This window comes from Tachysurus fulvidraco, chromosome 18, assembly GCF_022655615.1.
Source record: "Tachysurus fulvidraco isolate hzauxx_2018 chromosome 18, HZAU_PFXX_2.0, whole genome shotgun sequence".
Lineage (NCBI taxonomy): Eukaryota > Metazoa > Chordata > Actinopteri > Siluriformes > Bagridae > Tachysurus > Tachysurus fulvidraco.
The window spans coordinates 1,332,344-1,358,815 of NC_062535.1; the positions used below are offsets into that span (position 1 = coordinate 1,332,344).

At 38.3% G+C, this 26,472-nt stretch overlaps 2 protein-coding genes across 2 annotated transcripts in view; both read right to left on the bottom strand.

Annotated features, from left to right (window-relative positions):
* Positions 1–1,125: 1,125 nt before the first annotated feature.
* Positions 1,126–12,507, bottom strand: LOC113650703. Its single transcript, XM_047802819.1, has 14 exons — positions 12,453–12,507; positions 10,793–10,826; positions 10,184–10,382; positions 9,900–10,046; positions 6,658–6,817; positions 6,346–6,446; positions 5,633–5,817; positions 4,658–4,746; positions 4,439–4,472; positions 4,030–4,225; positions 3,152–3,301; positions 2,826–2,991; positions 2,591–2,691; positions 1,126–2,047 (listed from the first exon to the last, which is right to left on the bottom strand). The coding sequence occupies exons 1-14, from the start codon at positions 12,490–12,492 to the stop codon at positions 1,754–1,756; spliced, it is 1,896 nt and encodes a 631-aa protein (XP_047658775.1). The 5' UTR covers positions 12,493–12,507; the 3' UTR covers positions 1,126–1,753.
* A 4,001-nt stretch (positions 12,508–16,508) lies between these two features.
* Positions 16,509–26,472, bottom strand: part of LOC113637794 (interferon-induced protein 44-like) — a 34,138-nt gene continuing 24,174 nt past the window's right edge. Inside the window, exon 8 of the mRNA XM_047802864.1 lies at positions 16,509–18,982. Coding sequence (XP_047658820.1) covers positions 18,794–18,982 — 189 coding nt within the window. The 3' untranslated portion in view covers positions 16,509–18,793. The remainder of the gene's footprint in view (positions 18,983–26,472) is intronic.

Sequence of the window (26,472 nt, forward strand, 5' to 3'; positions counted from 1 at the left end):
ATTCAAAGTGCTTTACATAGAAATTAGAAAAAAGTTTATAAAAGAGAAAAAAAATATATGAAAAATAAGAAGCACACGATAAAATCATAACAAAAACAAACAATTAAAGAAAATAAATGTGATTTTAATAAAAACAGTTTAAAATATGTTAAAAAGAATAAAACAGTGATTTGGATAAAAAGTGCAGTCAGTGTGAAGCAGCACAGCGCTCACTCAGTAAATACAAAGTTAAACAGATTAAAACTTGATTTAAAAGTGTCTACTGTTGAAGCACATCTGATCTCTTCTGGAAGCTGATTCCAGCTCTACGTGGCGTAATAACTAAATGCTGACGCACCTTGTTTCAAGTGAACCCTTGGTATCTCTAACTGACCTGATCCTAATGATCTGAGTAGTCTGCTTGGTTTATATTCAATTAGCATATCTGTAATGTATTTCAGTCCTAAGCCATGAAGTGATTTATAAATGAGTAACAATACTTTAAAGTCTATTCTAAATGTAACTGGAAGCCAGTTTAAGGACCTGAGGACTGGAGAGATGTGCTCAGATTTTTTGGTTCTGGTCAGAATTCTGGCAGCAGTGTTCTGTATGAGCTGCAGCTGTCTAATGGTCTTTTTTGGTGATCCCAGTAAGGAGTCCATTACAATAATCCACCCTGCTGTGTTGAGACAAAACATCTAATTCTGGCTATATTTTTGAGATGGTAGTAAGCTGATTTGCTTATCGCGTTCACATGACTACTGAAATTAAGGTCAGACTCTAAAATTACACCAAGATTTCTGACTTTATTTTGTGTCGGTAGACCCCTAGAGTCAAGGTGTGTGTTAACCTTGAGAGTTTCATCTTTATTTCCGAATACAATGACTTCGGTTTTGTCTTTGTTTAACTGGAGGAAGTTTTGACGGATCCAACTGTTAATTTCATCAATGCACTTACATAGAGAGTCAATGGGGCTGTTGTCATCAGGGGACAGGGCTAAGTATACCTGGGTGTAATATCAGTGTGTAACGTCACCACCATCACGTCCCCACCACCAGAGGGAGCGTTTGCTCGAGTATTGAGACCCACAAAGTAAGACCACAACTTCTGGGTTTATAGACATTTAACCACGCTTGAGAAATACTGTCAGTTTTACTGCGACTTCAAGTTTATTTGTGATCATCATTCTTGCCTGTTTTCCGTGTACCTACCTGTTTCTTCCTTGATTGTTATGAGTTTTGATTGTGTTTGTGGTATTGATCCCTATGCTGACTTTCTCTTTGGATTATTGGATTGTGCAGCCTGTTTCTTCTTCTTGTTCTGTCTCTGTTTGCCTATTTGGACTTGTCTGCCTTGGATCTGCCGTATTTTATTAAAACATCCGCACATGGATTCTACTGCTCATGTGTCTGACTCTGTGCCACACAGTTCATTACAGGATTCAATATATTATAATATTAAATAACAATAAACATTTGATGGTTGAGTCTTTTACCAAAATAATTGTTAGAAGCTCTAATATTTTGTTCACAATGCTCGATTCACCTGGGACACCTGTGGTTATATCCACAGATGCTGTTGTTAAGCCGTGGGTTGAATAATTAAAAATGACATGGCGGGTGTGTAAGAACTCAGCCCGGACTTTTGGCCAGGACTTTTAGTTGCAGGCCCGTGGTGGAGGATCTTTCCCACCCTCCCACCCTTCTTCCTACTCTGGTCATCAAGACGTGGGTCCGGCTGCGGTGCTTCCGGGGGTTATGCACGGCCCTTCAGCTCAGCTGTGGACGTCGCTCGGCCCTTCTGCTCGGCTGTGGATGTCCCTCGGCCCTTCTGCTTGGCTTTGGACATCAATCGGACCTTCAGCTCGGCTGTGGACATCGCTCGGCCCTTCTGCTCGGCTGTGGATGTCCATCTGAACCAGCAGATCATTGGCAAGATTCACAATCTGATCAAGTGCCTTGAGGATCAGAACATCCATGTCATCAACTGTGTCAATCTCCTCATGGTAATTCTTCACAGGGAAGATGTGATTCATTGGAATCCCCAGTACATTACTGCACCCCTGTATCTGAAAAAACAACAACATCATAAAAAGAAAACAATGGTAAAAAAACATTTATTTAAAAGGAATTTATAAATTAGAAAACGGTTAGTAAGAAAAACATTTTTTTTCCCAGAAATAAGAACAAATACAGAAGAATAGTACTTTATTTAAATTCTTAAACAAACACCTTGTGAAATTATCTAGCAAGCTTTTTATAGTTGACAGCAGTCATCTCATAATATTTCACAGGAAATATTATTATTTATAAATATTATTATTACTTTATATATTAATATTTATAATAAAACATTCACTGGATGTGGAATCTTGGAAGCCTTTTTGATATCCAGGAAGTTTATATTAATAAATTATTTTTTGGAGAGCAAAATGCTGTGAGATGGACATTTTATAAATACTGTATATAAGATAAACAAAAGTGGTGCGGTCTAATTGTATGTTTATATACAGTTATAATTGTGTGTTTATATACAGTTAGAACATATATTTTCAATGCCACATTTTGTAATCAGTTACAGTCCTAGTATACAACTTTAAGAACACAATTACCTTTTCTTTAATCTTCTTGCTGGTGTAGACCTTTCTTATGTCCTTTTGAACCAGTGGGCAAATTTCATCAACTTTTGTCATGACGATGACTTGAGGCAAATCTGCAAAGTAGGATGAAGATCACTGCACAGTGTGTAATTCTTATATCACAACAATTTGTCATGATTTAATTTTTTTTTTAAGTTTTATTAATCAGTTACATTTAGTATAGAACCTATATTACCCCAGGACTTACCTAACTCTGAAGCCGCCTTACGAATCTGTATAATCTTATCAATTAGCTCTTGGTTCGCGAATGACACTTTGTTTGCATCTAGAACGTTGACCAGGCAGAAGGTTTGATCAGAAACCTTGGGATTGTTTTTGGAGTCTTTCTCAGATGCAGGATGAAGAGGATTAAACTGAAAATTTGTGAAAGAATAAATCTTCAGTTCAATTTGGGTTTATTGCTACAGAAAATCAGTTGTACTATGAACCTAATACAATATACTAACAATATACATTGTAAAAAGTCTGAAAATTATTGTTTTATCTCATGTTGTGAAGGTTGAATGTCCTCACTTTGTATCCTTCCTCAATTAGCCCCTTTATGGCTGAGATAATGTCATCTACATGTATGCCTGCGGTACCTTCACGTTCAAGTCCCATGATATCATTGAAGACAAAAGGCAAATGGGAGCTACCCTTCCCTTTGATATAATGGGTTTGATACTGAAAGACAAAGACACAAATTGTATACCATTTATTGCAATTTTTTTACTTAAGATGAAATAATCCTGAAAATCCAAACATCCTAAAAGTTAAACATAATATTGAACTATACAATGCTGTGCCTCTTTAGGTGCTGAGGTTGACACCTTGTGGTGCCTTTACACATAGTTTTCTGTTTGAAGAATGAATTAGATTTCTTTCATTTGCTATTTTTTGCCCAAGTTTAAGAGTCAATTAAACGGAAAATGCTTTCTTGTTTAAAATAACTGTTTAAAAGGTGCCGTGTCCTCACCTGACTACAGAACTCTACTGAGGTTGAGAACACACAAAGGTTCCTCTCACTTAGAATGAACCCCTATTCACATTAATGTCATATTTCTTAAAGCTCCATACTGTATAACCTTTTTGCATATTTGAGTCTGCACATACAGCTGATTCTCGGCTCATTTGGTCTTTTAAATCATTCTTTTCACACTATGCAGTTCCCAATATCAAGGTTTCTGCTCTCAAGCAAAAAAGAACAGTGCTTTTTTTAATGCATGGGATGTCATTGAATGATCATTTTCAAAAGGTCCAGGGATTGTCTCTCTTCACACTTAATATAAAAAAAAAATATAAAATAGTTTTGTCTACAGTATGAATGTGAGATCACTTTAATTAAAAAAAGTGTTTATTTGATTGAAATTTACAATCAAACCACTGATCATGTTTACTTTTTTTTTACTTACTTTTTTTGTGAAACTGGTTCCACATGTTCCAGCAAGTGCCCCAGAGGTGATTCGCTTTTGGAAAACATTATTGACTGAATTTATAAAGCTGGACTTTCCTGCTCCGACTTCACCAACGATCAGAATCCTGACAAACTTAACATCAGTACTGTCGAGCTTAAAGTTCCTCATTTTCTCTTCTAAAGCGTGTTTATCCCTATCACACACAAAAAGTCACAAAAAAGCAAATTATAATTTACTGGCAGTTAGTGATTAAAAAAAAAAACTTAAAAATTACATTTATTATATGTTGATATTTAAGTATAAATTTTATGTTTTGAAGACATTTGATAAGTTTTGAGTTTGAAATATGAGCATAAGTGCTCATGGTGTACTTAAACAAAAGCTCCATTGCTTTAATAAAACCTACCCCCAAAGCATTGTCCTCCATGGCTTATCAAATTCTGAAAGGAAACAAAAAAGTAAAGTTACAATTTTTTCAAACCACACAAACTGGTAAAATCCAAAATACAAGAATAGGTAGCAAAGCAAGATCAAATCCAGAATATCAGTGTACAGGATGAACAGCTTGGTCAGATCAGGCAGATACACAATGAGCTTTGGATTGAGGTGTGGTCATTCAGCTCACCTGGTGGTGGAGGTGGTGTAGAAATAGGGTTGATGGAGGTTTCATCAGGTTTGGACTTAGACCTAGATCCTCCCATTTCATGATCAATCCTGAGGTGAAAAGTAGAAATAGATGTTTCATGTTAGATTTCGAAAAAAATAAATAAATAAATAATTACTCACAGCTACTCACACACTGTTAGAAGAGCTTTCCAAAGCTCTGCTTTTAGACACACAAACAAACACACAGACAATTAAAAGTTGACAATATTCTATCCAGCATTTAACCAGAAGTGGTATATTTTCTCTATAAATGGTAAATTCTAATGAGTGAATATCACTATATTTGTTTCCCAGTTGTCAAATCAAGATAAATGCAAACACATACACACATCCATATTTAATAATTAAATTCTGTTTAGGGTGAGGAGCTCGGTCACTCGGAAGGAGCTCAGAGTAGAGCCGCTGCTCCTCCACATCGAGAGGAGTCAGCTGAGGTGGCTCGGGCATCTGTTCCGGATGCCTCCTGTACGCATCCCTGGGGAGGTGTTCCAGGCATGTCCAACCAGGAGGAGGGCCCGGGGAAGATCTAGGACACGCTGGAGGGACTATGTGTCTCTTGGCTGGCCTGGGAACGCTTCGGTATTCCCCCGGAAGAGCTGGAGGAAGTGTCTGGGGCGAGGGAAGTCTGGGTGTACCTGCTTAGACCGCTGCCCCCGCGACCCGGTCCCGGATAAGTGGTAGAAAATGGATGTATGGATGGATGGATGGATGGATGGATAGAATTCCTCATTTACATTTTAGGGTTTATTTAATCAGTAACTAAAGTAAAATCATCTAATGTGCTCCATAAATACAGAAAACAGCATTACACTTATTTTACCAAAACATACTTGTTTCTCTTCTCCATTCAGCAGTAATCATGTCTCCTACTGTGTTTTTTTAAATCAATTTGGGTTACATTTATACACAGAAGCATTGTGATCTGAGTCCTTACTTAGTTTCTTCACCAGATTTACGTGACTTTTCGTTCAACCAGTCAGCAGCGATGTGCACAATCTGATCAAGTGCCTTGAGAATCAGAAGATCCATGTCATCATTTGTGTCTATCTCCTGATGGTAGTTCTTCACAGGGAAAATGTGATGCATAGGAATCCCCAGTGTATAACTACACACTTCCATCTGTAAAAATTCAAACACAGGTAGAGGTAAGATTGATAATGTAAGAGTGAACAGAGTAAGATAGATGTTCAGTTTCTCACTAATTATGCCAGACATGGACATAGTCATAGTTGAGGTATGTGCACTAAGGGGGGAACTAATACTGAGGAATCAGAACTGAGATTAAACTATGGACTTGCATGGTGCAGTTTACTGAAGTGTCAGATGTCAGATGTGTGCAGTTCTGAGCAGGAAATTGAATCCAGGTTTTATTACAGGACATTAGCTTCCCAGACCACATATGAAGATGTGAAGACTAGACTATTCTCATGTACAAAGATGGTAAGGACACGTGTCCCTAAGGACTGTAATTGTCTGTAATTACAGTCAGTGTCAGTTCTTCACAGGCAGTTTAATACTCAGTTGTTTTTAGCTTTTTTAGGTGGTGAAGAATTCAGAAAACTGCTGAAAGTGTTAAAGTATTTATTATTTAAAAAAAAAAGATGTATATAATAACAGTTTGCAACACCCATATAGCCAAATTATTACCTTCTCCTTGATCTTCCTGCTGGTGTAGATCTTCCTTAAGTCCTGTTGAACCAGTGGACATGCTGAATCTGGTCTTGTGATGATGGTTACTTGAGGTATATCTGGATGATATGATAAATCATTTACAAACAATCCCTACAGTATGAACAACATTCTATACAAAAAATTTGTCAGTATTGTAAAAGTTGATTAAAGATAGATTTAACTTGCTTTAAATTGATGGAGTATTATTATTGTTACTGTGTTAAAGGTCTGTACTTCCTTCCTGAGATTTTCACAGAGAAGATTATCATCTGTAATAATCATTCTTACCCCGTTTGGTAGCAGCCTGACGGATTTTTTTCAGCTTATCAACGACCCCATCATTCATCATTGATATTTTGTCTGCAGCAACAACGTTGACCAGGCATGTGGTTTGATGCTCGACACTTGGGTTGCTTCTGTATTTAATGGCCACCACATCTGCATCAAACTGATTGTGAACAGGTATGAATATATTTATATATATAATATATATAGTGGTACCCCACTTATCGACCAGGTCGGACATCGACCTTTTCACTTAGTGAACAGTTTTTCGACCAATAATTGCGCCCGCTGAACGACCAAATCCCTGCTTATCGACCTTGACTCACGTGGTGCGAGGGGAAGGATCTTCCCAGTCTCGCCTCGGCCTTCGTGGAGAGAGCATCTATCGTAAATTAAACTTCGGTTGGTGAACGATATTAGTGTTATTTAGCGGTCAATATAACAATTTAGTGCATGTATATTGTATATACAATACTTTGTTTAAAGTGTAAAGTCTTTTTTTTTTAATTTGTGAAATATGGGTCCAAAAAACACTAGTGATGTGAAGGCCAAGCGGCGTGTGATTTCTATGGAGACAAAGAGAGAAATTAGCTCTAAGTATGAAAATAGTATGCGTATCAAAGACCTTGTTGCTAATTATAATTTACCTAAGTCTACTATATGTACATATTTGGTCAATAAGGAAAAAAATTAAAGAGGCAAATGTCTTGCCCAGTATGTCGTGCAATGTTAACTTAAAACAAAGACCACAGGCTATAAATGAGATGGAAAAATTACTCGTTCTGTGGATAAAAGAGAAACAGCGAGTGGGTGATAGTGTTGATCAGGCGATAATTTGTGAAAGAGCGAAAGAAATTTACGGAAATCTGACAAAAGACGACAAAGACAAAGTGCCTTTTTCTGCATCAAGCAGAAGTGCAGCAGCAAGTGCTGATACTGTAACAAAGCAACAGAACAGTTTGTGCAGGACTTTGCTAAGTTTATTAGTGAGGAAAACTATGTCTCACAGCAAATCTTCAACTGCGACGAGACAGGGCTTTTATGGAAAAAAATGCCCAACAGAACTTTCATAACGAAAGAGGAAAAATACATGCCGGGTCACAAACCCATGAAAAACAGACTCACTCTTCTTCTTTGTGCGAACACAAGTGGTGACTGCAAGGTCAAGCCCCTTTTAGTTTACTCAGAAAATCCAAGGGCATTCAAAAAGCACAGTTTGCAAAGACAGTTTACCAGTGTTGTGGCGTGCAAACCCTAAAGCTTGGGTCAACTGTGAACTATTCAGGGAATGGGTACAGAAAGAGTTTGCCCCATGGGTTAAAAAAATATCTCCAGGAGAAAGGTTTGCCGTTGAAATGCGTGCTTGTCCTGGACAATGCAACGGCACATCCTCCAGATTTAGGCGATGAGTTGGAGGCTGAGTTTGACTGGATTACAGTCAAATTTCTGCCCTCAAATACGATCTCCCTCATTCAGCCTATGGATCAGATGGTCATAGCGAAATTTAAAAAACTATACACGAAACAACTGGAAAGACCACTTCAGTATCTATTATTGTATTCAACTGATAGATATGGCATGGAAAGAAATCACCATCAGGACTCTCAACTCGGCATGGAAGAAGTTGCTGCCATCAGTCGTTGCAGGGCGAGACTTTGAGGGGTTTGAGCAGGAGGAAAAGGTCATGGAAGATATTTTGCATCTCTGCACAGATCTTCATCTGGAAGTGAATTCGTAAGATATAGTAGTAGCCTTTATTGTCACTGGTTACAGGTACCGTGAAATACGTGCATATGTTTATATATGTGCGTGTGTGTGTATATGTATGTATGTTTAGGCCTGGAGATGCGTTGCTCCCGGCATCAAATCTCAGTGCCTCAGTCCGCAAGATTGTCATAGCGCTACACAGCAAGACAGCCTTGATCAGGTCCCAGACAGAGTCAACAATTCGCAGGTGTCTATGGAAATGGGGGAAGGAATGCAAGAGCGTTTCGCCGCAGTGCTTTTCCAGGGGAATTGTTGTTCCAGCAGCGGTCTTGTCCGAGGCCAGTGCTGGTTGAGGGGAGCCGAAAGCAGATAAGATTGGGTTTGTTTGGTCTTGGGGCGAGTAGACGCATTCCAATTTACACTACTCTCTTAGTCAATTCTGGTCTCCAAATCGATCCTTTTTTCTTTCCAAAGTTCTCCATGATGTTAACAGTATCCAAAGTATCCAAAGCAGTGAGCCTCACCGTGATGTTGTCCATATTGCGGTTAATAGTCCCAGCCTCAGTGCCGACCGCTCTGCCCACTGCATCAATCATGACGGGCAGCCGTGGGAGGTTTTGGACAGCTGTCACCGTTTTCTGATTTCCTTGATAAATCAGGGCAATGCCTAATCCAATCAGCATAACTCCTGTTATCATGGTTCCGAATAGGTAGATGTCTTCAATTAAATGTCCTCCACGGAAAGAGCCACCAGTCACACGACCCGCCATGTCTCCCACGCGTCCATCGTATAGCCAGCTTCGAACGTTATGGCAGGGCAGTCAGGTTCCCTCGAACCCAAGCTTCTCGTCGAGAAGATGGTGTCGATTTCGTTGAGAGACCAGTTTATCAAATCCAGACCAGTTTATCAGATGTTTTTTAGTTTGGAGAGAAAAAACTCCTCCTCATACAGTAGTTTGCCTTCCGTGTTCATGAGTGGTGATTCTCCCTCAGTTGAAGGTAAAAAATCTCCACTACCTCCATCCCTAGAGGCTGTTTCCCCTCCTCCTGGCAGTGAGGGCTCATCCTCCTCCAACTAACACCACCACTCATCCTCCTCCCACCCACGCCATCAAGCCATCACTGCATCTTAATGAGTAAGTACAGTACAATCATATTTTTGGTTACTTTTGTAAAGTTTTTAATTTATACTTTTTACTGTATTATATACAATATTATTTATGTACCTGTATTATTTTATGTATTATTTAGTATTAATACTGCTAAAAACGGGGAAAAAATAGTTATTGGTTAATTATTGGGTATCGGTGGAGGTCGAACGGATTAATTGGGTATCCCATTTTCTTATGGGATAATTACATTCGCTCTTCGACCTTTTCGCATTTTGACCTGTTTTAAGGAACGGATTAAGGTTGATAAGTGGGGTACCACTGTGTGTGTGTATATATATATATATATATATATATATATATATATATATATATATATATATATATATATATATATATATATAATGACTGCATGTACGCTTTACTTACATTGTGTCCTTCCTCAAGTAACCCGTATATGGCTCTGATGATGTCGTCTGCATTTGCACCAGATAATTTGTCCTCAAGTCCCATGATATCATTAAAGACAAAAGGCAAATTGGAGCCATCCTCTGCTTTAATATAATGAGTTTTGTACTGTAAGACAAATTCAGATGTATCATTTACTTTGTGTTCCTTTAATTCCTTATTGTCTGTTTTTTTTTCTGCTTCTGGTATCTCATTAAAAATCTAATTGTACCTGAAGTAGTATTTAAACTTTAGAAAATTCTTACCTTCTTTGTGAAACTGGTATCTCCTGTACTGTCAACAAGAGCCCCAGAGGTGATTCGTCCTTGGAAAGCATTATTGACTGAGTTTATAAAACTGGACTTTCCTGCTCCGACTTCACCAACAACCAGAATCCTGACGAACTGAGCACTTGTTCCATTGAGCTTGAATGTCCTCATTTTCTGTTCAATTTTGTCCTTTTCTCTGTTACAATCAGAAAGTCACAAAGTTTCCCTTAAATAAATGATATAAATCATGACACTGAGCATGCAGATAAGTTTCTGTACTAATGTAAAGTGTAATATGAACTACAGAGGCTGTTCATTCATTACATAACCCAAGGAGAGTAAAGCAAATTATTGTGTTTATTTCTTACTCATCTGTCTACAGAATAAAGAAATAAATAAAGTAAGAATCATTGTTTAATAAATGGTATCAAATCCTTTAGGTTTCAGAGCAAATGTATGTCAAAACAGGTTCTGTTCAGAAGTGAGGATATATATTAACTGTCATTTTTGAGGTAGAATTAACACCCTGGGAACATGAAAGAGAGAAAATAGTAATTTCTCGCTCAAGGCAATGATATTTTCTTCTCTAAAATTAAAGAAACTTACCCCCAAGGCATTTCCCTCCATGGTTGATCGAATTCTGAAGAACAGACAACCAAATTCAGTATTTACACAAACAGAACGTATGTGTTCAGTATTCAGAATGTCTTCTGGTTCTGCAGTAAACCTAATGTGATTCTTCTGTCTCAATCACTTCAATCAGCCACAATGAAATATTCATTTGCAGTGAGTGTAAAACACAAAACATGAATTTTAATGTAACGTTTTGTGATTACAGGTTTACTAAAAAAAGGAATAAGTGGTCAGTAAAATTGAAGAAAAAAAGCCGTTTACATAAAAATATTATGTTTCTCACTAAAACATGATTATTTGATTACAAATTAATTGCTTACTAAATTAAAGAAGTTTATTAAATGATGCAGAGTGAATGTGATCAATTCACATATTAATGTAAACTGAGTACGGTGTGAAATCTCAGATGGATGTTGGTGCTGATGGGAATTATAACTATTGTATAAAACAATCATGTTAGAAAAGTGCAGCAGTAATTCAGTAAGTTTTATTTCAGTATGTCAGTCTGATAACACCCTCGTCAGCTCCCCACCGGAACACTAACCTCCGGTGTCGTGAGGATACTTTCAGTTTCGACTTCCGGTTGCACCACCATAAAGAGCATAAAGACGCGACGTATCGTCCAGATTGCTAAATACTGAGTTGTGCTTTTATTTCTACTGTTTTTTCACACTGTGAGCTCTTTATTCTGTGTTTTTGGATTAATGTCGCTGTTCAGTCTTAAGGCTCGCTCACACAGGGACGATTACAGCAGACGTTTAACGCCTAGTTACTAAACAATGGGCACCAACATGAGCGCGCACACCGACGTGTAGAAACTGGCCGATTAATGAGATTGGAGCTTTAGTTCACGTGTCTGGAGCTGCTGAAGTTACAGTAAATCACGACTTGGTGGCGCTCAAACACAAAACGGTCTTGTTGAGCACACTTTGATACCATGACGAAGATGCATCGAGGCAAGATGGATGTAGAGCTGTTAGTTTCATTGCTTTCTGAAAACAAAGAGCTTTATGACAAACACGACAGCGACTACAAATATCTCGATAAGAGATTATTTCCTCTTTTGTGTGACAAGCGAATGTCAGAAGCATGTTTTGATTGCTAGTTATTCTTGTTACCGAACTTTCTGCTTTTTTTTTTTTTTTTTGTCCTCTCTGTTTGCCTGTCGGTTTGGATTTGTTTTGCTGTGGACTTTATTAAACTGTGTTCAATTTCTGCAAACCGATCCTGCCGACTGCTCATTACAGTCAGACTGCTGCTGGACTCGTATTGCAGTATTGCACAATGAAATGGGCCAGAATCACATCTAACTGAGACCTACTCCTGTAGACACTGAAATATCCTGAGAAACTGTGAACACATTGTACATCTAGTTACATCTGAGTTCTGATCACAAATTCTGTTACCTTCTTGTTACGTCTGTAAACCTCAGCTGTAAAATTTGATAAATGATCTACTGCATGCACACGATTAGAAAAGCTGCTTTAAACTGAATTCAGAAAACATGAAAGTAGGAACATTTTCCCTATTCTGTATATTTGTTTCCACTTAGTCACTGTGAATCACACTGGCGCTAATTATGCCAAGAAACTTCTGTGTGAATGTCTGAAAATAATTTTTACATTTGTCTTACCAGGTTGTGGAGGTGGAGGTTTGGATTCTTCTTGTCCCATTTTATCCAATTATTTCTGTTGAAAAATCATGATTGAATGATTCAACTTAAAATACTGGTTTATTCAAAAATTACAGGGTATGTTTTTATTTCCTTGTTCTACACAGGTATACATCTCTACTTAAATTATAAATCTGAGAGCTCCCGTTGTTATAGAATTCATTATTGGACTGTAAATGTAATTTGAAACCAAAAGACCTGCTTCAGAAAAAAAGCATAGAGAGGCTGAAGCAAGAAAGTTACAGACAATCAGAGAGTGCTGAATTAATTCTAATAACATTAGATTACATTAGATTAGATTAGATTTCAATGTATTGTTATTGTCTAAAGACAATGTACAAAGCCAATGAAATGCAGTTAGAATATATCCATAAGTTCATAATTGTTACATTTTCTAATGATAAAAATGGTAAGTTTTAATTCTAATGAGTGAATATCACTATATTTGTTTCCCAGTTGAAAAATCATGATAGATACAAACACATACACACATGTCCATATTTAATTAACTTCTGTTCAACATCCAAGAAAATTCTTAAAGCCTAATTGACATAATGAATGTTTATGTAAAGATCAGATAACAGAAAAACAAGAACCCATACTGTATATACTCACGGTTTATGGCTGCACAGATATACTGTACCGCAGCTCTCCGCAGTGCCAGTTATATACTGTAGCATCAGTTGGGGGCTCCTCCTCCTCCTCCTCCTCCTGGGCTATTATTATTTTGCATTATTTTCAAATGGAGGCATTTCATGGAAATCTCAAGCGAAAATAAATTCTTAAGAAATTATTAAGTTACTATTAATTAAGTTATTATTATTAACACTATTATGATGTTTCAGTATCACCAGAATACTTTACCATCTCTCTGTATTGTGGAGTTTATATGTTTGAATATGATGTTTGAATGTTGATAATACTCCTTAAAAGATCATGAGTTACTATAAACTGAAAGTGAAAGTATTTTATGCCGTCATCAGGATATCGACCATTATCTTGCTCCTTTAAACTGTTAAACATGAACTTATTCTTTACATGAAACTCTTTACAACAGTTGTGCAGTTTGTTCAGTAGTTGTGTTATATTAATGTATGAATTATGATAAATGCGTTTTCCTTAATATAATCTTTTAGACTTTACTATTATTATATGTATTTTTAGATTGATGCAATACATGACTGAAGGTCTGAGGACTGAGTTCACATGACTGAGACTGACATGTCAGACATTCTGCTAATAGTCTTACTTCATCACAACAAAACTTTACCAGTGATACATATTATAATGTATTAGCTCTGAAAAATTAATCAAACCTTAATGAAGTTTTAATGTTACGTTATAATTCTAACTTTACTTTATAATTCTAACGTATTTCATAAAGTTTCTCTCCACAAGCCATCAGACTCCTCAGTAACTGAACTGTACTGAACACACACACACACACACACACACACACACACACACACACACACACACACACACACACACACACACACACACACACACAATCAACCGTGGGAACTGCACTGACCTACACCAAACACACTCTTCCAATATACACCATGTACACAGCACCACCATATAAAACTGTTAACATGATGTTTTACACACTTTTGTTGCTCTTTGCACATTCTTTCACATCTCAGCCAACTGCTGTTTTGTACAATACATTACAAAATCTCATGTAACTGCTGCTATAATACTAATGTTCATTACAGTATTTCTGCACATACAATATAGAACATACAGTATTTACACTGTTTACACTTGTCCTGCACTGTCTTTTTGTCTTGTTAGGTTGCACAGATGCACTTTATGTGTCTATGACTACTTACTAAGTATGGGGCAATGGTGGCTGAACTGGTTAAGGCTCTGGGTTGTTGATCGGAGGCTCGGGGTTCAAAGCCCAGCACAGCCAAGCTGTGTTATAGCTGCCCCTGCACTCTGACCCCAACCTCCTCAGTTGGGGTATGTGAAGAAAAGAATTCCACTGTAATGTATATGTGGCGATAATAAAGGCTTCTATGCCCGTTCTATCATCTGTGTCTATCTCCTTATGGTAGTTTTTCACAGGAAAAATAGAAGTCCTTATCTTAATATCTGGAATTAGTTTATTTTTTTAGTGAATAAATTTAACTTTAACTTTAAAATTTAACTAGAATGAACTTAATGTATTATGTAAGCAAACCAGGAAAGTTCTTCTTTAAACCTTTTACATGTGTATAGGAGACGACAGTGAATAATGAACAATGCATGTTGATCCCATAATGTAAACTCAAAGTGATAATTATGTCTCTACCACCACATTTTTATTTATTTAACATGTTTGAGGTCATGCCACAAACAGTTTGATTCAGTTCTTTATTATATTTAAGATTTTCCATCAAGTCCACTGATAATGAGTGTATGTGTGTGTTCTAAGAGGCTCTGACAAACACAGGAAACAGACCAGACTGGTTCGAGCCAACAGGAAAACGTATGCAACAACTGATAATGGAGAAATACAGAAGCAGTACAGTCACACACACACACACACACACACACACACACACACACACACACACACACACACACACACACACACACACAATACACTGCATTACAAGCTGAAATGTGTATCATGCTCTAGGCAGATAAATATTTGCTTATTACCCTGTTGTAACCCTTTCTATATGTACCACACACACTCACACACATGCACAAGTGCACACACAAACACACATTCTTCTTAACAGAATTTCATGATTTACTGGAAACTGAAAGTATTATGTTGATCAAAAAAAGAAAAAAAAAAAACAAAACGTTAGATGCAAAGACAACAAACCGCTCAGGCCGTGTGGTTAAACTTCCTTTCCAAGTAATGAGCTGCAGCTACTGATGTTTGACACTCAAAAGGAAGAGAGCAAAAGCAAAGTTGTGGCATTTTTTTATATTCAAAAATTTTAACATAAATAACTTTTGTTAATTGTAGAATCTTATTAATCAATTTCTAATCACAAACTGTCTGTTTGTGCAGGTCCAACATACACTGTGTGCACAATTATTAAGCAAATGATTTTGACCTTATAATCATTTTATCCATAATTTTCAACTCCAGGCTGCATAAACTTGAATGCTTATTGTTTTTAATGCATATCAGGTGATATTGTATTTGTGTAACGAGGGAGGTGTGCAACCCTATAATCAAGGTGTGCATAATTATTACGTAGATTTTTCTTCTCAGGAAAATGGGCCAAAAAAGAGATTTAACTGACTCTGAAAAATTAAAAATTGTAAAAAGTCTTTCAGAGAGATGCAGCAAGATTTTGGGTCGTGATCACAGAACCATCAAATGTTTTGTTGGTCGCAAGAAACGTGTCGCGAAGAAAATTAATCGCCAAAGATTCGAGAAGAATCAAACCTGACGCTACCAGGAACCCATTATCCTCCAATGCTGCCATATTCCACAACTACAATCTACCTGGAGTGTCAAAAAGTACGAGGTGTTCAGTTCTCAGAGACATGGCCAAGGTAAGAAAGGCTGAAAACTGACCACCTCTGAACAAGACACATAAGTTGGAACGTCACGAATGGGCATGGAAAATCTGAAGATATCAAAAAGGTTTTGTGGACTGATGAGATGAGAGTGACTCTTGACGGACCAGATGGATGGGCCCGTGATTGGATCACTAACGAACACAGAGCTCCACTTCGAGCAAGGTGGGGGTGGGGTACTGGTATGGGCAGGTATTTTTAAAGATGAGCTAGTTGGACCTTTTCGGGTTGAAAACGATGAAAAACAAATGACTTGGTGCCCTTCTTCACCTGACTTAAGCCTTATTGAGAACTTTTGGGCCCTTCTCAAGCAGGACATTTACAGTGAAGGTAAACAGTTCACCTCTCTGAACAGTGTCTGGGAGGCTGTGTGGTTGCGGCTGCACAAAAAGTTGATTCTGACCAGATCAAGAAACTGACTGTCTCCGTGAATGGAAGGCTTGTGACTGTGTTTATCGAAAAGAAGGGTGGCTATATTGGTCACTGAGTTTTCAGAAATGTTTATTTGTACATTTTGAGTTTGTTTATTATTCTCACTTTAACAGGTGAATATAAGGGAGACGGGAAAATCTTTGTTTTTCATTTAGTTGCCTAATAATTCTGCACATTAATGTTTGGCTAATAATGGTGTACATATAGATATTCTCTTAAGAATGACACAACTTCACTTTTATTACTTAAATGTTCAGGTTTGAGGGTTTGTTAACATTTTGGATTGACCAAGAGAATGCAGCATTTTTCTTACTTTGCATTGTTCCTGAAGAAATCTGTGTATTGCTGTGACCATGTCCTGTGGTTGTACACCTTTATTTTGGTCTTTTTCAAGTCCCATGACATCACTGAAGACAAAGGGCACTCTGGCAATGAGATCAGTTTCATCATAATTATCTCCAAGAGTCGCATGCAATATAAATCTGTGATCAGCCCCAGTCAATTGATTATGACGGGTGGCTCTTAGTAACATGTCTACATAGTGAAGTGGTTTTGAAGGGGATGGGAGCATTTTAATGATGTCCCTTAAATCCCCTATTGAAAGTGGATTGATAATTGGTCCCTTTGCGGACGTGGACCACACGCATGCCACATTAAGAGCGGAGCCAACAGTGGCATTAAAGAATGGGGGTTTGATATCTGACCCAGAATCAGATACAGCATCGCCATTATTATCTGTGTCTGTCTCGTCATTTCGTGGCGTATCTTGCAGCTTAGTGCGAGCGTCAGTATCTGGCTTAGTATCCAGTGAGTTTTTAGTTATTTCAACGGCGCAGCATGCAACCGGGGCTGATGAAGTAAGAGAAGAATCAATGCTGCTTAAACTAGGATATAGAGTTGCAACAGTTGCCAACGGCCCCTTATCATTATACGGTGGGGGTTGGATGCGAGAAGCAAATGGCGATTTCGGTGTAGTCTGGGGATTAAACTTCGACAAAGATTTTAGTTCCACTTTCGAGTTTGGAATAGAGTGATATTTATCCCAGATTGGTTTCATTTCTAGCCATTTCTTATAACCATCTGTCATATATCGATAATCCCAATCAGAGTCACCGAAGCCGTCATATATTTGAATGTAAGCAGATGCCAAATATTCAGATTTAAAAGTACCACTGCGAGGATATGTCAAAAGCTGAGGTTGTGATTCAGTCCATCCTGCTAAATTATCTAGCGAAGGGATATTATAACAACCTAGACCGCAACGGTTCATCCAGTCACGAGGAGTTTCCTCGTGGTCTGGCTTAGGATATTTCGTTCCTGAATTACCCATGTCCAACTACAGGTACAACCAATATTACACACAAACAACACAACACAATTGGAGACCAGCGACCGAGATAGAGAGGGCGTTCAAATAAATGTATAGCCTCTAACCTTAGAGACGTTGCGTGCGCTTTTTCACTGGTTAATAAACCAGTGACGAATTCCCTTACACATCGTGCATACATTCGACAATATCAATTTAACTATACACGGATATGGATATGAGTGCCTACACTTTGAACGGTATGACTAGATACCAATCAGCACTTGCCCGAACACCGACATCCCCAAATATAGATACCAGTACATGAGGTAAGTGCCTACACTTTAGCCGGTATGACAAGATACCAAATCAGCACGTACCTGAATACTGGTATCCCGGAGGAGCCCCCAAAACTGTAAGGTAACTAAGATTTTCATCTGTCGCCTGGACAGGGTAACTAAATTCAGCCTTCTCCACCTCTGTTCAGTTTCTGGTTCCCGGCGAGTACTCGGGGACATCTCAATGAACACACTAGTGTTGGCCGTTATCTCAATGTAGGAACCTCCCAGCCAAAGTGGCATGTCTCTTACAACTCCTTTTGGTGTTGCAAGTGTGATACGTGCAAAGCAGGGGGTCCCACTAAGGTGGGTAGGGGGTTAAACTAAGGTCAAGGCATCTGTATGTACGTGTAAGACAGAGATGGAATGTTTATGTGTGGGTGTGGGGAAGAGTGTGTGTGAGAAAGAACAATGTACCCTATACAGAAAGTCTCCAACATTACCAGAAAAGATTGTTTTATACAATTATTCACAGTAAGATTAACATTTACATAGAATTCATCACTTATATTTCAGGGTTTATTAAATCAGTAACTGTAACTAAAGTAAAATACTCTAATGTGCTCTATAAATACAGAACATAGCATTACACTTATTTTACCAATATATACCTGGTTCTCTTCTCCAATCAGCAGTAATCATGTCTCCTACTGTGTATTTTAAATGCTGTATAAATCACTTTGGGGTCCCTACTCAGCTTTTTCACCAGATTTAAATGTTTTTTCCTTCAACAAGTCAGCAGCATTGCACAGAATCTGATCAAGTGCCTTGAGAATCAGAAGATCCATGTCATCATCTGTGTCTATCTCCTCATGGTAGTTCTTCACAGGGAAAATGTAATTCATAGGAATCCCCAGCTTATTACTACACACTTCCATCTGTAAAAATTCAAACACAGGTAGAGGTAAGATTGATAATGTAAGAGTGAACAGAGTAAGATAGATGTTCAGTTTCTCACTAATTATGCCAGACATGGACATAGTCATAGTTGAGGTATGTGCACTAAGTGGGGAACTAATACTGAGGAATCAGACCTGAGATTAAACTATGGACTTGCATGCATGGTGGCGTTTGATGAAGTGTCAGATGTGTACAGTTCTGAGCAGGAAATTGAATCCAGGTTTTATTACAGGACATTAGCTTCCCAGACCACATATGAAGATGTGAAGACTAGACTATTCACATGTACAAAGATGGTAAAAACACATGCGCCCAAGGACTGTAATTGTCTGTAATTACAGTCAGTGTCGGTTCTTCTCAGGCATAGTTGTTTTTAGCTTTTTTATTTGGTGTATAATTTGGAAAAGTATGCAAAACTTTGGATTATATAATTAAATGATTACCTTCTCCTTGATCTTCTTGCTTGTGTAGATCTTCCTTAAGTCCCGTTGAACCAGTGGACATGCTGAATCTGGTTTTGTCATGATGATTACTTGAGGCATATCTGGATAATATGAAAAATCATTTACAAACAATCCCTACAGTATGAACATCATTCTATACAAACTAATTAGTCAGTAATGTAAAAGTTAGTTAAAGATATATTTTGGATTGATGGAGCATTATTACTATTACTGTGTTAAAGGTAGGTTCTCCGATGTTTGAGAAATACTACAGAAAACTGAGTCGGGACGACAACTAAACAAAAATCAAAACAAACCTGTAGCCAATGAGCAGAAAGGGGCGGGTCTTGTCAATATGGGCGGAGAGAGTGTTCAGTGCGCATGTGTGACATTAGCAGAAAGCGGTTTTAACATTGACATGGAGGATAAAATCAAAGAAAGAAAGCAAAGAAAGGCTTACGAAGTAGGACGGCCTATTTCTTGAAACCTGTTATGGACCTCGCCCCCTATTTGCAGGTTTTTCGCCTACATGACCTACCCACCTAAAAAGTGGTACAGCTCCCACATACTTTGACACAGTAGTGAGCCTGGTCACATTGGAAAGAAGAGAGTCTCTAGTTTCAGATACAAGTATCAGATAGATTCTAGACCTTACTGACACAAAGTTACAGAGGCTAGAATGGAGGGTTTTGATTTCCGTCTGTTGTTTACCTGATAAACTGATTAATTTTATTGCTCTGGAACATGATAGGAACGAAATAACAACTCAGGTTCATAGCCACATGTCTTGGCTTTCACCAAAAAAAAAATTCAAGTCAAAAGACCCAAAAATGGCTTCAATAAAAATATTTTTCTATGGACATGTCCGCCCGGTCATGTTTTATGTTTAATTGTTTACTGTATAACTTTAAATTAAAAGACTGCATGCTCAGTTTAACCTCTCACCTGTCGCCCCCCCATTTTCATGATTTTCGCCTAGATGACATACCCACATAAAAAGTGGTACAGCTCCCATATACTTTGACACACAGAGGTGAGCTTGGTCTCATTGGAAAGAAAAAGAAGAGAGTCTCTAGTTTCTGACACAAGTGTCAGCTTGATTCTAAGCCTTACTGACAGAGTTATAGAGGCTAGAATGGGGGGTTTTTATTTCCATCTGAGTTGTTTACCTGATAAACTGATTACATACATTGCTGTATTTAATGATGGTTGGTAAACAACAACTGAGGGTCATAGCCACATGTCTTGGCTTTCACCAAAAAAAATGAAGTCAAAAGACTCAAAAATGGATTTTATATGAATATTTTTCTATGGACATGTCCGTCCGTTCAGGTTTTTCTTGTTTCTTTTTTTTACTGTATAACTTTGTATAAAAGGACTGCATGCTTAGTTCAAAAGTCCTATAACAAAGAGAACCCCTCTGCCTAGAATTCTGTTTTGAAAATATGCCTGTAAACCGACACCCTGAGGTGTGAGAGTGTGAAATGTTCGAGAATTGCGCAATAAAGTTGTAAAAAATTAATATGCGCATGCTCATTGCACAGCCCGCCCTCACCAGATGTATCATGTTGCATCTCGTTGGAATCGTCTCCTTATTGGCTAAAGAGCTATGATGCTCGCGAAACATCAAATCGCTACTGGACGGAGCAAATGTCAGTCAAAGGGAGGGTCACCCACATAGCATGGAGAGACCTCATTGGCTTCTTAGCTGCCTATCTCGGCCGCACAGGCACTGGTTGGCTCATGCAAGGGCTTGTTTGATTCGTCAGATCCTCGACTACAAATCTGACGTGTTTTGAAAGTTTGGTATGCGTCCAATGAGACGTAGGAGTCGAACAAAGGGCGGAAGAGAAGCGGTGTGTTCAGTTTCCGGTCAAACACATAATTCTTGTGAAGCGAGCAAAGCGTTTTGGATTAAAAAGGATTACATTTTCAAGTTTCTTGGACTCTTGGCGATTTTTACAAGCATTTGTTTTGGAAAATACATTAACATTAGTGACAATGTGAAGAAAGGGAAATTTAAAGACCAGCGTTAAAGGTGAGTAAACAGATCGAACTAGCTCGACCTAGTTCAAATTTTCTATCAAATGGTTAAATTACTATAAATCATATTATGCTTTTTGTGCGCTCTTAATAAAATCCTGAGAGTCTAATCTTTCAAACAGTATATAATTTAACCGTGTATTTGGAGGATTTAATGCTTAAAAGTTACAATGAAGTTACAATGAAGTTGATGCAGTCTCGCCTCCTAGCCGTAGTGGCTCGGTAACGAGACGTAGACATGTAGGCCTAAAACAAAGAGAATCTCTCTGCCTAGAAGTCTGCTGTGAAAAAAGGCCTGTAACCTTTAACCTGACACCCTGAGCTGTGAGAGTGTGAAAAAGTCGAGAATTGCGCAATAAATCCAGTGCGCATCCATTTCTGTGCAGCTCAGGCATCAGAGACGTGTCATGTTGCATACCGTTGGAATCGTTTCCTAATTGGCTAAAGAGCTGTAAAGGTCCCAGACCATTACATTGCTATTGGAGGGAGCAATTGTCAGTCAAAGGGAGGGTTCCCACATAGGATGGAGAGACATCATTGGCTTCTCAGCCGTCTATCTCTGCACTACAAGCGCCGATTGGCTCAAGTGAGGGCTTGTTTGATTTGTTAGGCCCTGGACTACAAGTCTGATGCAACAGTGTAATTTTTGAAGCCTCCAATGAGAAGTGAGAGCCGAAACAAAGGACGGAGGTGAACTGCTGTTTCCAGTTTTCGGTCAGAAACGGAATATTTGCAATTCGACCACAGCGTTTTGGATTAAAAGGCTTACAGATTCCAGTTCCATTTGTTTTGGAAAATATTACCCCAGTGAAGAAAGGGAAGTGTCTAAAAGTAAGGGAACAACTGGTGTAGCGCCGCCTAGTTCAGTTCACTACCAATTTTGATTCAAATAGTATGACAGCTATAAATCATATTATGCTTTGTGTGTGGGCTTAAAAAAATCTTGAGTCTAAGCTTTAATAGAAAAATAAGTTTAACCGTGTATTTAGAGGATTTAATGCTTAAAAGCTACAACGAAGTTGCTTCTGGCTCATCCCCTAGTGGTCATTTTCCGTGCTGTGCCGTGGACGGCACGGCGGTCCAAAACAGGCAAGAAGTAGGACGTGTTAATATAGTAACAGCGTTTAGCTCACGAGTTATTGACTCGGGAAACTCCGACCTGTGAATATCTGGCCGACTTTACTTAAGACGTTGAGGCGCTTTTTTCCTTCTCGATAGGTGAGTAACGTTGGTTTTGCGTTGTTACACAGAACAAATATATGCCTTTGTCCTTTACATGATTATGCTTGTTCCTGGGTTACGTATGTGTGGGCAGAGCTATCAATACAGGGGCGTGTTTGTTTGGGTGATTTTATATGTCAACATTGGCTTTCTAACATCGGAGACACTACCTTCTATATTTCTTCCCTGATATTTTCTCCTAACACAGAGAAGATTATCATCTGTAATAATCATTCTTACCCCGTTCGGTAGCAGCCTGACGGATTTTTTTCAGCTTATCAATGACCCCATCATTCATGATTGATATTTTGTCTGCAGCAATAATGTTGACCAGGCATGTGGTTTGATCCTCGACACTTGGGTTGCTTCTGTAGTTAACGTCGGTCACATGTGCATCAAACTGAATGTGAACAGGGAAGAATATATATATATATATATATATATTCAGAAGTATATATTCAGAAGTGAGGATACATATTAACTGTCATTTTTGGGGTAGAATTAACACCATGGGAACATGATCATCATTCATTCATTCATTTTCTACCGCTTATCCGAACTTCTCGGGTCACGGGGAGCCTGTGCCTATCTCAGGCGTCATCGGGCTTCGAGGCAGGATACACCCTGGATGGAGTGCCAACCCATCACAGGGCACACACACACTCATTCACACACACACTACGGACAATTTTCCAGAGATGCCAATCAACCTACCATGCATGTCTTTGGACCGGGGGAGGAAACCGGAGTACCCGGAGGAAACCCTCGAGGCACGGGGAGAACATGCAAACTCCACACACACGGAGGTGGGAATCGAACCCCCGACCCTGGAGGTGTGAGGTGAACGTGCTAACCACTAAGCCACCGTGCCCCCCTTATGGGAATATTAAATAGTTAAAATAAAGATTTCTTGCTCAAGGCAATGAAATTTTCTTCTATATAGTTAAAGAAACTTACCCCCAAGCCATTTTCCTCCATGGATGATCCAATTCTGAAGAACAGACAACCAAATTCAGTATTTACACAAACAGTGCAGTTGAATGTATGTGTTCAGTATTCAGAATGTCTACAGTCTTCTGGTTCTGCAGTAAACCTAATGTGAATTTTCTGTCTCAATCACGTCAATCAGTCATAATGAAATATTCGTTTGTAGTGAATTTAAAACACAAAACATTTTAATGATTTGAAGAAAAAAATTTGAAGTTTACATAAAAATATTATGTTTCTCTACAAAACATGATTATATGATTACAAATTAATTGCTTACTAAATTAAAGAAGTTTATTAAATGATGCAGAGTGAATGTGATCAATTTACATTAATGTAAACTGAGTACGGTGTGAAATCTCAGATGGATGTTGTTGCTGATGGGAATTATAACTGTTTTATACAAATCATGTTAGAATAGTGCAGCAGTAATTCAACACGTTTTTTTTTTTTTTTTCAGGGCGTCAGGCAGTGCTGCTGAACTCGTATTGCACAATGAAATGGGCCAGAATCACATCTAACTGAGATCTACTCCTGTAGACACTGAAAAATCCTTAGAAACTGTGAACACATTGTACATCTAATTACACCTGAGTTCTGAGCACAAATTCTGTCTTACCTTCTTATTACATCTTTAAACTTCAGCTGTGAAATTTGATATATTATTTACTGCATGCACACGATTAGAAAAGCTGCTTTAAACTGAATTCTCAAAACATGAAAGTAGGAACATGTTTCCGATTCTGTATACTGTTTCCACTCAGTCACCTCGAATCACACTGGCTTCAATTATGCCAAGAAACTTCTGTATGATTGTCTGAAAATAATTTTTAAATTTGTCTTACCAAGTTTGGGAGGTGGAGGTGGAGGTGAAGGTGGACGTGGAGCTGATTGTTCTTGTCCCATTTTATACAATTATTTCTTTTGAAAAATCATGATAGAAAAATGAAAAATCAACTTGAAATTCTGGATTATTAAAAACAAAATAAACAGAAGAGCAGTGTATGTTTTTATTTCCTTGTTCTGCACAGGTATACATCGCTACTTAAATTATAAATCTGAGAGCTCCCATTGTGGTACTGTAGAATTCATTATTGGACTGAAAATGTCTAAAGCCAATGTACAAAGACAATGGAATGCAGTTAGAATCTAACCATAAGTTCATAATTTTTCCTAGAGCTGTCTCTTTACTGAACTTTACTGCCACTCGCTGATCCTACTGTCCTTAACTCTACTGCCACACACACACCTCACACTATGCTATTGCGATAATGCACTGTCTAAAATATAACTTTTGATCACTTGTACATTTGCTCAGTCACACCCCATAATTCATTCTTGGACTAATGGACTGTTACATAAAATCATGCTCATTTGCACACTTGCTCTCATTTTTTGCATTGCTGCTCACCATTGCCTTACCATTGTATATACCCCCCTAATTTCTGTTAATAATAACAGCAAAATACACACGTGGACAAAATTGTTGGTACCCTTTGGTCAATGAAAGAAAAACCTCACAACGGTCACAGAAAAAACTTAGTCTGACAAAAGTGATAAATAAAAATTCTATGAATGTTAACCAGTGAAAGTCAGACATTGCTTTTCAACCATGCTTCAACGGGATTATTTTAAAAAATAAACTCATGGAACAGGCCTAGACAAAAATGATGGTACCCCTAACTTAATATTTTGTTGCACAACCTTTTGAGGCAATCACTGCAATCAGACGATTCCTGTAACTGTCACTGAGACTTCTGCACCTCTCAGCAGGTATTTTGGCCCACTCCTCATGAGCAAACTGCTCCAGTTGTTTCCGGTATGAAGGGTGTCTTTTCCAGACGGCATGTTTCAAGTTTCAGCTCCTTCCAAAGATGCTCAATAGAATTGAGGTCAGGGCTCATAGAAGGCCACTTTAGAATAGTCCAATGTTTTCCTCATCCATTCTTGAGTGTTTTTAGCTGTGTGTTTTGGGTCATTGTCCTGTTGCAAGACCCATGACCTGTGACTGAGACCAAGGTTTCTGACACTGGCCAGCACATTTCTCTCTAGAATCCTTTGATAGTCTTCAGATTTCATTGTACCCTGCACAGATTCAAGACACCCTGTGCCAGATGCAGCAAAGCAGCCACAGAACATAACAGAGCCTCCTCCATGTTTCACAGTAGGGACAGTGTTCTTTTCTTGATATGCTCCATTTTTCTGTCTGTGAACATAGAGCTGATGTGCCTTGGAGAAAAAGTTCCATTTTTGTAGGAACATTCTCCCAGAAGCTTTGTGGCTTGTCAACATGTAGTTTGGCATATTCCAGTCTAGCTTTTTTCTGATTTGTTTTCAACAATGGTGTCCTCCTTGGTCATCTCCCATGTAGTCCACTTTGGCTCAAACAATGATGGCTGGTGCGATCTGACACTGATGTTCCTTGAGCATGAAGTTCACCTTGGATCTCTTTAGAAGTTTTTCTGGGCTCTTCTGTTACCATTCGGATTATCCGTCTCTGATTTGTCATCAATTTTCCTTCTGCGGCCACATCCAGGGAGGTTGGTTACAGTCCCAAGGATCTTAAATTTCTGAATATGTGCAACTGTATTCACAGGAACATCTAGCTGCTTGGAGATGATCTTATAGCCTTTACCTTGATCATGTTTGTCTATAATTTTCTTTCTAATCTCCTGAGACAACTCTTTCCTTGGCTTCCTCTGGTCCATGTTGAGTGTAGTACACACCATGTCACCAGACAACAGAGTGACTACCTGGAGCCCTATATATAGGCC

Coding starts and splice junctions, on each gene's coding strand:
- LOC113650703 (XM_047802819.1), bottom strand. CDS start 12,492: ATGGGACAAGAAGAATCCAAACCTCCACCTCCACAACCTG. Junction 4,226..4,438: donor TGGAGGACAATGCTTTGGGG/GTAGGTTTTATT, acceptor TGTGTGTGATAG/GGATAAACACGCTTTAGAAG. Junction 2,692..2,825: donor TAAGGCGGCTTCAGAGTTAG/GTAAGTCCTGGG, acceptor CCTACTTTGCAG/ATTTGCCTCAAGTCATCGTC.